This window comes from Amphiura filiformis, chromosome 5 (assembly GCF_039555335.1).
Source record: "Amphiura filiformis chromosome 5, Afil_fr2py, whole genome shotgun sequence".
NCBI lineage: Eukaryota > Metazoa > Echinodermata > Ophiuroidea > Amphilepidida > Amphiuridae > Amphiura > Amphiura filiformis.
This window is the reverse complement of record NC_092632.1, coordinates 28663628-28676029: the sequence shown is the minus strand read 5'-3', so window position 1 is coordinate 28676029 and position 12402 is coordinate 28663628. Positions and strand designations below refer to the sequence as shown.

Genomic DNA, 12402 nt, shown 5'->3' with positions numbered 1-12402 from the left:
ATCTATTGCTTTTGTTTTTTATTGTATTATGAGGAAAATTGTGAGAATTGAAAATAAGCATTTAGAAGTTATTCGTATGTTTTACTTTGTTTTATTAGGGGTTGTAAATCTAAATTCTCATAATTTTCCTCATAGTACAATGGAAAACAAAAGAAATAGATTTTCAAATCCTAATAAAACAAAGTCAAACATTTACTTTTCCTTTGCCCTCCAGATTTTCTGTCATTTTTCTGTCATTTTTTGTCAGAGGGGCCTTTTTTTTTTCTTTCATTTTTTGTCAGGGGACACTCTGCCACTGGCTACGCTACTGAGAGAAAGGGAACACAGAAAGGAAAAGAAAGGAATTTATAGCAATGATTATATAAACTACTCACATAAGAGCAAAATGCAGCTATTCCATGAAGCAAAAGCCTTATGCCAGTTAGGTATATTTCACACTTGCCTAAAACAAGTTACCCAATTTCCGAAACTGGACCTTGATGTACCAACCTTTTATCCATTTATTGTGTCCGATTTGGGCGCTGACATATATTGGAAAATATTGCCAATCAATATTAATGTAAAAATCATATCCGACATCCGACTCTGAAACATTCTGGTCAACAGCGATTTCGGGTAGCCACGGGCAGCGGTATTAAAAACCTCGCGTCGAGGTTTTGCCCAGTTTAAAAAAATAACGGTTACTTAATGAAATAACGGTTAGTTCATGAAAAAGAAGAAGTGAAATTTAGCAAAACGCGACGAGGTTTATTTACCCGTAAGAGAGCTCTATTGTTCCGCTATTGTATCCGCTATTGTATCAACTATTGTATTCTATTCATAAAAGCTATTGCAAGAATCGCGGCAATCCCTGATCTTGCAGGTGTCTACCGCCGGCGTTTCGCATTTATTAACATTCAAAATGATCCCATACTCTTACATTTATAGACTTATTCCCGCTTTTTATATAATATTCAGAAATTGCAATTATGAAAACTACAAACTTTGAAAGTGAAAATATATTACCATCGAAAATATATCATACTTAAATTCTATAGAATCTTTAGAGGCGTTGCATGTGACGTATCATCCCGTAAATATGGCAGACTACTCAAATGCATTCAACAAAAGCATGATTGCAATCTACCGTGACAGTTCGTCTCACACACATAACCCTGCACTACGATCAAATAGGTTGATGACAACATTTGATTGAATGGACTGTACTCCGCCATAACTACGGTGAAGGACACCGGTTCAAATTCTTTGTTTGGAGCCAATCAATAATTTCATGCAGGGCCTCTATAGATACCCAACCCAGAAGTGCCCATTTATTTTCTAATTTTTTGTAATCGCGCCCAAATATCCCCGCAAATATCTTATACACGGTTTTATTGATTCATTTTGGGCATTTCTAAAGTTAGAAGTCGTCAAAAATGGCAACATCCATTGATAGCAATGGTTGAGTAAACATTGTCTAAACACTAGATAAAAAGACAGCTTTGTACTACAGAGAAGATGTGAGGGAAAAAATATGTGTGCTGCCGCTCATTCAAAAGTAATCACGCTATTCAGGTTTAACAATAAAATACAATAAAGGGGTTCGAACCCATGGTGGGTGTGATACACAACTTGCTGCTTAATAGTTTTAGGGAAAGGTCAGTGTCTGTATATCATCATACTATGCATACCATGCATGCAGACCCTAACATCCAGTTATATTTCAAATGAAAATATGACCGAAGTTCCATGGCAAATTATAATTTCTGACGCTTGTTGACTCTTTCAACCTCTACGATTTATGATACAGACTATTTTCAATTATCAAAATATCTTTATTAGGTTTGCAGGAAATGACAGGAAAATACATACAACAATAATATACACATGATCAACAATCATCCCTTTTCTAACAAAATCCTAAAACACTCTCCCTAAATAATTATAATTCGAAATAATAACACCTATTCATTTATTCATTATAAACCTCTCGCAAACTGGAATGTGTATGTGGTGAATTGTAATTTTAATAACCGATATGGAAACAAACAGGTACTATAATATTATTCAAAATCAAGAATAATATCAAACAAATCCTCCTACTCGAACAGTACACTTAATTTAGGCCCGGGATTTAGGCCTGCATTATGATTATAGACCTAAGGTAAAAATACTTGAAGAGATAACAAGAAACCTTTCGTGCTTGGCCACTGTAGTGCTTGGCTGATCCTTGCTGGATGAAGGTCAATATTGATCTATTATGTGAGTGAAATCAAACACCGTGTCCTCGTTGCTACTCCCATGTAATCGAAGGTCGTAAAATTAATCCGATAACAATAGAGGGTATTCATTACTACATCATTGATGTGGTTGCTCAATGCTCATGCATAAAATTCTTCCATGGGCTGTTTAGCATAATCATGTTAATCGGGAAGTGACCTCTTGAAATGATATCATCACAAAGTGAACGATGTTATAACTTGGAGGGCTAACAAACCAACACCGCCAAATTCGACTGACGTGTGTACAACGTGAGAAGCTATGAGGATATGGAACACTCGTTGTCTGATAATGCATGTGTTTATGGTTAGGATAGCGGTTACTTAGCAGCTCTCGTTCCGCTTGGGTTTATTGAATACACTCTATATATAGTCATCAATATGTCGTTTCCAGTCCCTGGCTGAACTATAGGGTCAGCTATTATTTTTTTTAATAATTCTTTTACCCCATGCAGCTGATTGGGGTGGTTACAGGTCGTTTAAAAACCACTAACCGCGCAATGAGGATATCGAACATAGGCCCCGCATGGGCTACAAAAAGACTGCTAACCGCGAAATATGGATATCCAACTAGTTTGCCCCTCGAAGCTTCAAAAAACCACTCACCGCGAAATATGGATATCCAACTAGTTTGCCCCGCAGGGCTACAAAGAACCATTAACCGCGACATATGGATATCCAACTACTTCGCCTCGCATGGTTACAAAGAACCACTTACCGCGCAATATCTTTTTACCGCAAAAAAAAAAAATTAATATCTACCAAAACACGTTTCAAAACTTGGTCCCCCTTTTTAAACTTTCCCATTTATGAAAGTTTCTAAAGACCCATACGAAGTCATCTTTAGGCTACTTGTTTGTTTTCTTAGTTGTCAGTGTTCATTTTGTAGAGTAAATTAATTAATGTTCGTGCTTGATTGAAGTTTTTCCGTAAAGACGTTATAATGTATTTTGATTTAAGCAAAAGTAGCAAATACTCACTTTGTTAAATTCTTCATCGCCTTGTGCGATCCTGCGCCTTATGTACAGATGTAGGGCCTATAATATGTAACAGGTTGACAGACAGTCAATTTGCTAAGTATATATAATACTCTACTACTCTTTAGGAACACGCAATATAATGAAACATAAACCTTCAAATGTTTTTGATAATACATAGCCTACGTCATATTGCACCGCTTTCGAACAGTCTTAAACCTAATTGTTGCATGTAGAAATTAGGACTCATTCTTCATGTTATTACGGTACCACTTTACTGAATGGGACCAAGTTTTAAAAAGGGTGAAAAGCCACACAGGAAAGATTTTTTAAACTTGGCCCCTTTTTACGTTTTGAAACGTGTTTTGGTAGATTACAATTACAATTATCATCGCATACATCATGTACATAAGTATATGAGGTTAGATTCCGCGGTGTTCAGTTTTATAACACAAGTTTATTGCCATTATTATTTCCTCTTACTTAACCAAAAGAACAAAGTTATTCCAGGGTTCTACCAGGGATCGAACCAACAACCTATAGAACCATTAGTCCAGAGCCTATACCACTGTGCTACGACTCGTTCTGCCAGAAAGGCGTCTGTTAATCATACTTACTGATTGATATTACTATACATATTACCAATGAATCCATATATAAGTTTCCTAAACTCTAACCCTAAACCTAACCCTAACCCTAATAGGTGGGACACCACGTATTAAGTTGCTTGATCTTAAATCTCAAATCTTAATTACGGTAAAATAATTCGCCCCGGGCACACAAATAGATTCGCGATTGACTTTACAATGTAACGCATGTGCCAAATGCACATATTTTTAGAAATTAATTATTTGCATAACAAAGATGATGTTAATATATTCCTTATAACAATAAAAAAACAGTATTTTTTAAATGTTCTCAAACTATTATTATAAATATTTTGGCAAACATTTGCTGCCAAATATTTTGTCACCACTGAAATAGCATTGTGTTAGAATATTTTGCAGTAAGTTTTCTTTTAAAAATGTTTTTATTTATTACGTTTTATACCCTTTATAGAACCTGGCATTTAACGTTTGCTGACAACCTTTTCTAACCTTTGTGATACTGTGGTTATGTGTATGCTGGGTTGGAGCTGATGATGTGTTCAGGATTAGGCGTGAAATTTTCATACTCAAAAACAAAATTAAGTCCAGATACGATTCTAGTACAAATATTATTATCTTCACAAACGTAATACACTTATCCAGAAAAAAAAAAAAAAATCTTAAGTTTCTTTACTTTTTCGCTTCAAATTTGAGATATTTCCAAATATTTTGTGTTTTGTTTTGGTCAAGTTATTATAATACTGGCCCAGGATTCTGGCATTGGTCCTATATGGCTTTGGTATTGGCATCTGTCATAATTTTATAAGTACGGACAAAGTCGAGCGAATGAATATATAATTTTATACTATTGTATACTGTTTAATAAATGGGCAGACGTTTCCGACATTAGAATCAGTTGTGAAGTTGGCTCCAATGTTCTCACTACCAGTTCGCCAATGTTCTAACTACCAGTTCGAGTTGATTCTTTGCTATCTAACTGAGTTCTATCTATCACCATGCTGAAGTTTGTCGTTTTATTTGCTGTACTCTCCGGTAAGTTCACAATCTGATGTTTTATTTATCACTTTAGGTATGGTAATTATTTAGAATTAATTACATTTCTTTTTTATTTTAGTTTGTATTTGTATTAAGATTTATTAATGCTTAATTTAATTATGCTTACAAATCTGTACGTTTTCAAAATCTTACCAAACTGTCCTGATTATGCTATCAATTATGATGTGTTTAAGTCGGGAGAATAGACCAAACTTAGGCTTAATTTTATTTATGTCACTTCACCCATCTTTAAGTCCTTCGATTGTTTTCACCGTGTTTCACTGATAAAGCATGCAGTGTCTGACTCTCTTAGATCCCTTCAGGAAATTAATTTCGTGTATAGAAGCGGTGCAATAATAATTTATATGCACCCGGGGTGGTGAGTTATTCGGGAGTGAGGGTAAAGAATTTTTGGCAGGAAAAAGGGAAGAAGCATTTTTTGGCTGGTCGAAAGGGAGGAGCCATTTTTGCAAATAGTTTGGGCACCGTTTCACCCTATAAAAAGTGTTTGAACCTCGTTAAGAAAAAAAACCGTTCCCGCTGCTCTAGCAACACATGATTAGACAATTTAAGGTTCTAAATCTGTATTCCCCACAATCTGGCATATGTAAAGGGGGCGCGAACAATGTTGGCAGGCTATTTCGGGGGTACAGTGATAATACTTCAAAAATTGATTATTTTGATTTATTGGTTCCGTATTTGGCAGCCGTTTATTCAAAGGTACCTCGACATAATCATTTTCCATTTTGTCTGTATGATGCTTTTCCATTTTGTGCGATACCATAATCGCATAAATTTCCATTACTCGTGTGGTTCTTGAGTTAAAGCCAGTAATACATCAAAACGAAAGTGTTTCGCGTTTCCTCGTCCCTAGAAAAATCATACACATGGGGTGGAAATAACTTGGGATATCCTTTACAGAAGACATACCATTTCTCTTGTGTGTCATGTGTGTGTCGGCTTTATTTGTCTCAATATTTGAGTACAAACACCAGTAGGTCATGCCCCTCCGACCCGCCTTAATTAGCAGAAAATCCCTTTTTGAGATATAAAAATCTATTTGCATGACACATAAGTACTCGCAATTAATATTCACTTATCATGATCATCGTCAATACATGTAGTACAAAATACATGCAGTAGTTTCGGTGATGAACCTGATAAATATTATCATCTTTATTATTAACAACCTGTCGTATCCGTAATTTTGGTGCAGAAATAGTTAAAACACAACCCGCTTATTTCTTGCTTTAGAAATTAAGATTTGCGCTATCGGGCTTTGTGCTCGGATTTTATGTTCACTGGTCAGGCTGCATTCAGGATAAACAGGACTGGACTTACCACATTGCACAATGTGTACGTGCCCAGTTGAGAAGAAAAAATAATTTTCAAAATTAAAATTCGAAAAAGTTGGAATATCCTAACACGCTACGAGCAAACTTAGTAAAGTAATTCTGGTGACGGATTGTTTGGAACCTCAAAATGGACAATGGGCAATTCATTTTTCTTCAAACATTCTCCGATATTTTTACCATAATACTTTAAAACAGTTCACAACCTGCAGCAATCCATTCTATATGAACATATTTCTTTCTGTTTTTCTTTGCAGTGAGTATCCAAGCCAAAGCCTTCTACCCATTCCTTGGCGGACAACATCGGATAGCGAACCGTGACACATCTAGTGGACAACAATATCGGCCAGCAAGATTTCGGCCACGAAACCAAGTTGAAAACAATTCTAGTCCAGAAGAAGCTCCCCAGGCTGGCCCCAATGTAGGCAACCAAGCTGGTGCTGGAGCCGCCCCACAAACAGGAACAACAATGGCACCAGGTGGAGGAGGAACAACGGCACCAGCTGGAGGATCAACAATGGCACCGGGTGGAGGCGGAGGAGGAGGAGGAGGAGATAGTAGTGGCAGCAGTGAGAGCAGTGAAGAAGAAGCTCCAGACGCTACCGATGCTCCAGACGCTACGTCTCCAGGACCAATCGGAGGAGCAGCAGAAACAACAGCCGGGGACAGTAGCGGCGATGTTACAAATGCACCAGTACAACCACAGGAAAATCCCCAAGATCCAGGAGACACAAGCACACCACAGGACCCTGGCATGGCCATCCCATTAAAGCTAGGAAAAGACAAGTCAGAGCAAAAACAAGCTAGAGTAAAACAAGCAAGACAGTCAAGCCTGACATTCGCTGGTACAACATTGCTTTTAGTTGCTGGAGTTGCAGCCACTTCAACTGTTGCATACAAATACAAAGACGCTATCAAAGCAAGGGTGGGACTTTAATTTCGATTGACAATGACAAATTTAGTACAGAAATACCAACAAAAACTTTATGTGTTAGTGGAAGCAGTACTCCAAAGTTTCTCCATGGTAACAATCAATAATGTTATTATTGGTATTTAATCAATATAGTTTCTTATTGGTTTTGTATAAATCAAACATGATACTATACACTCAAAACGGTGGTCAACCCATGGATATTGTTGTAAAAGGCTCACTCAGTGCTGAGTTCAACATAATTGATCGACTTTTAGCGCGACTATGCATAACAATAGAAGCTGGTGACCACCGTTCTGAGTGTATAATGGTTTTGGAAATAACTTTGTGTTTGAAGGGTTGAATTAGGCTGAATTACCTATTTATATTATAGGTATTTATTTAACTAAGGTATTATAGCTATGGATAGTGAGTGCATTAACTCCCCCCTTTGATCCATCAAGTGTGCCGCCTTAATAAATAATAGCCTACCAATTATCGTGAGGCCCGTACGATAATTCTCATGAGCCTTTATTTTGTTATTAGATCAAAAATTCGGGTGATACCGGGCAAATATATTATTAGTAGATTTCATTAATTTCGTATTCTTTCACCATGAAATAATACTATTTTGACCGCCCTGATTAGCGCTGTGGTGTAAAATAAATTTTAAAGAGGTTTTGTTTAGAAGGTGTATTTTAGACAAACAATGCAAATTTTCAGTTTAGCTGCTCTTTATCAGTTTTAGCTCATTCTCTTATTATCATGCATTTATTTGCGACAAATAACTGATGATATACAATACATTTCCAGGTTGCCTTGATTTTGGATTAGCAAAATGAACGGCACACTTGATATAGATGAAAGCATGGTTACTTCTTTTGTGGACGGACTATGATACAATGCGTATTACGTAATGGTATATTATAGACTTGTAGTGGAGCAATATCCATGGCTATAATACCTTGATTTAAAGATTACCAAAGGCATTTTATGTATCAATTGGAAAATGGCTTTTGTATATTTTAGTTGACCGATGATACATATGACGTCTTTGAATACTTCAGCCCTTCAAACACCCAAAGCGTTTATTACTTAAGAAATAAAGGGTAATGCAAGGTGGAGCGAGTACGCTTAAGTGACAGCGCGTATCGCGGAAATAATGCACGCGCAACCACGCGTAATGCTGTGCGTAGAATGTGTTACGGCGCTCGACCCATTATTGCAGAATAATGGGCTCTCACGTGACGCGTTTAAACAAATCACATTGCGCGATTTTGAATAATGGGTCGTAAGAGTAATAGAATATAACATAAAACTTACCTTTAAATGTAGTTACCCGATTATGCGATAAATAAATCGTTACATACTTCTAGAATAATTGTAATGATTCCTGCCCACTCATATCAATTCAATTGTAAAACGTGATCGATTCATTTGTATTTCTTTTGTAAATATTGTAATATTATATAATGATTCTTATGCAAAATCGGAAGGAGACGAATTGAATGAATGACATTTACTGTTCATCCTTTAAAATGATTTTAAAAACCAATTCATGAATACTCTTTGTTGCTCTCATTTTTAGTTAAAGTTAGATATACAGGGTGATTTAAAATGAACTGTACCCAACTTCAAAAATTAAAATTAAATACTTACAGACATTTAAATAATTTATGTTTGTAAGCTGTAATAGGATATTATGTTTCCTATTATTGGCGAAAAATCGTGTCTTTACCTCTAATGGTTTTGAAGAAAAGTGCATTCTTAGAAAACACACCAAAAACGTTGTTGCACACGGATGAGTATTTTATTCAAACTATCAGCATTTTGCTCAATCAACTGCCCTCAAACACTTTCAGTTCAACATAAATTGGGCGTTTATTTAAAATGAAAATAAGATGAATTGATAAATAAATACAATTAAAATTAAATACTTACCGACATTTAAATAATTTTATATTGCAAGCTGTATTAGGATAGCAGGCTATGTTTCCTATTATTGGTGAAAAAATCAGGTCTCAATAATTATTACAAGTGTATGGATATTGCACCAACACTATTTCTATTTGAATTCAAATTTCCCTCTACAATTTCAAGTCAATGGTCCTTTGTTCTCTAGAATCCACATGTATTATTTAACATGTAATCTTAGTTTGTAAACTTGACATTGTAATAGAATATCAATATTATTGATTTAATAATGCGAAATATCATTAATTTGTCTTGGTTTTGCTGTACATGTACGTAGTCATATTAGTTGCATTTTGTTACTGCGGTGGAGAACACTGATAAACTTACTTCCGTGTGTTGGTCTAAAATGGGATGATAATTTGAAAATGCGATATCTTCTGACTAAAACCATTTATTATCAAAAATCAAAATTTCTACTACAGAACACTTATCATTGCTTTCTATGATAGTTTTTGGATATGTACAATTTCCGCAAATATATGTAAAAAATTGGGTAAAGTTGGGTACAGTTCATTTTAAATCACCCTGTACGCAATACTGTATAAGCTACTACATTATTTATGACAAATTGCATCAACATGATCAAAGATGAAATCAAACAAAATCAAACAAAATCAATTATGAAACTATTATTTTACACAAAATAGCTCGAAGCAAAGAATGATTAAATCTTATTAATTATAATAATGGCTATTATTCGATTGATAGATACACTCAGATAATGATCTTAATCACTTGTTGTAATTAATTATATGAAGGTGACACGGTAAATTGATTACGTCCATAACGGAAACTTAAGTAAGTGCATGCAGGTTAATTTAAGTAGCCTTCGTTTAACTTTTATCAAAGAGGGTGTTCTTTTACCCAACGCCACTGAAATTATTTAAATGATGTATATAAAATAGCTGACTACCGTAAAACCCGTCTACAAGCATATAGTGTGCTTCTGATGAGAGCTACATTAATCCAGTCGCCATTATGGATTTTGAGCAAATAAATTACGGATCCAAGCATATACAAACAAGTATTATTTTAAGACCGATCTATTGTATTGGTATATTAACGCTTGCTTCGAATTAATTAAGCTTTTATAAAAACACTATATATGCTTGTAGACGGGGTTATACGGTATAGGTTCTATGTCATTAGCTACATAATTTTTCCAGCATTATTAGCATCACTAGCTCAAATGTATCGATATTAATTAACCACTACTTGTCATTTTCATAATCATGATGTTTAAAATTAAAATAAGAACTGATAATTAGGAATTATTTAACGTATAATTAAAATTTTAATATTGAACATTTGTACCGATTTGATTGGCATATAAGTAACCAATTCATTTCGTAAAGGTTACAAATTTAGGAAGAAACGAGCTGTTTTGCACCATAGGCAAGGATAGCATTTTATTTCCAGTTCTCTTTCTGCATAGCTTATATGCATTCATCTCATTAATACTGGGTTCTTTGTTGATGAAAAATAAGTAATAGAGAATTTATACCTATACAAGATTATATATGTACAGATTTGGAAACATAATAAACCAGACGAAAAATGATAAATTTCTATGAATTCTCCGTAGAAGTGAAGTCATAATCGGATTAACTACTATAACAATACAGGAATACAATTTTTGAATATATCACCATGCACTACATCAGATTGCACTCTAACAGGTGCGAGTGATCAGCATAATATGCATATTCTATAGAATTACGATACAGGTCTTTATCCCTGTTAATTTAAGGCATCTATGGTTCAATAGTGCATTTGTATTCCTCTATTACTATGGTAGTTAATCTTATGGAGCTATTATATTCGTGGAGGCGAAATAGATTACGTGATTCATCGAGAGGTACCTTTTGTTCAGGACAAAAGGGTTCCGCCATTAAATCGGTAATCTGACAGCGTATTAACTAACGCTCTGCAGGGTTTATTGTTCTAAAGTCAGGTGGGTGATAAAGAGGTGGTAAAGAAGTGTACATCGATAGATGAAACCTCCTTTATAGACTTCAGACCCACATAAGCATACATTGGGATACGTGAGAACAATGGTACCACTTTACACATGAATGCCTTTACACATAACTGCTGCATGGTCACTTATTGATACTCGCCTGTTGTGTAAAGCGTTAATATGCTGTCGGATCAGTGACCAATTTAATGACGGACCCTTTGTTCGAAACAATGGTACCACTTTTATGAATAGCTTGTCGGAAAATCAAATCGGCATCAAAGGAACAATACGTAATCTATTGCCATTCTATGTTTATAAAAACTCTTTGGTATTAACGCTTTACAAGGCAGGCTACTGTCAATAAGTGATCAAAAGAATATCATGTGAAAGCTCCCACTTGTTGCTGATCGATTAACCATAACAACGTATCGAGGCTGCCAGGTATATAGATCTACACCAGGCACAAAAAGAAACTCGTCAGTTATATTCATCCTTGCTGTTCAATAACTTGATAATTTTGGATTATTCTGAAATATGCATTTTGTTAATTGGACTTTGCTTTCTCATTTGACACCCTGTTCGTGAAAAACGAACAAGAATTGACCAAGATATGCGCCTCCAAAGCCTGAAACCCCAAAATCAAAAGTTTTCAACGATTTTCAATGGGAACGCATCGTTGTATTGCACACAAGCACCACGGGCCAATCAATAAAGCACACAGTGTAACAGGCACGATTGAATCGTTAAAATTGCAACTTTTCATTTTGGGGTTTGAGAGTTTGAGGCGCATATCTTGGTCAATTCTTGCTCAATGTTCACGAACAGGGTGTCAAATGAGAAAGAAAAGTCCAATTAACAAAATGTATATTTCAGAATAATCCAAAATTATCAAGTTATTGAACAGCAAGGATGAATATAACTGACGAGTTTCTTTTTGTGCCTGGTGTAGTTGTGTAACTACTTCGCAGTGTATGTTGTTATCATGGTTAAAGGCCTATTTAATAAAGTCAAATGGGTTTCTTAATATCACCAGGGGCAAGTGAGAGGGTGATGGAGGGGTCGAGTGGGTGAAAAGAGGAAAAGCGGATGGGTAATCGAGGTGAGGGAGGAAGACAAACAGAAAAGGATGTACCCTTGTACACCAATAACAACTCCTCGGGTGAGAGAGATGCTTCCTTCAGTTTGCGGAGCATGAAGAGTTTACGATTGACCTTCGCATACACGGAATCAACTTGTTCATCCTAACTAACATAAATTGTTTTGTATCATAATACCCATCAGTTTAACCTTCTCAACAACAGCTAATTTGTGATCATCAATGGAAAGAT

At 35.5% G+C, this 12402-nt stretch overlaps 1 protein-coding gene across 1 annotated transcript; it reads left to right on the top strand.

Moving 5' to 3' along the window:
• The first annotated feature begins 4701 nt into the window (after window positions 1-4701).
• On the top strand, window positions 4702-7518 carry LOC140152919 (uncharacterized). Its single transcript, XM_072175459.1, has 2 exons — window positions 4702-4875; window positions 6488-7518. The coding sequence occupies exons 1-2, from the start codon at window positions 4839-4841 to the stop codon at window positions 7165-7167; spliced, it is 717 nt and encodes a 238-aa protein (XP_072031560.1). The 5' UTR covers window positions 4702-4838; the 3' UTR covers window positions 7168-7518.
• The last annotated feature ends 4884 nt before the right edge of the window (window positions 7519-12402 follow it).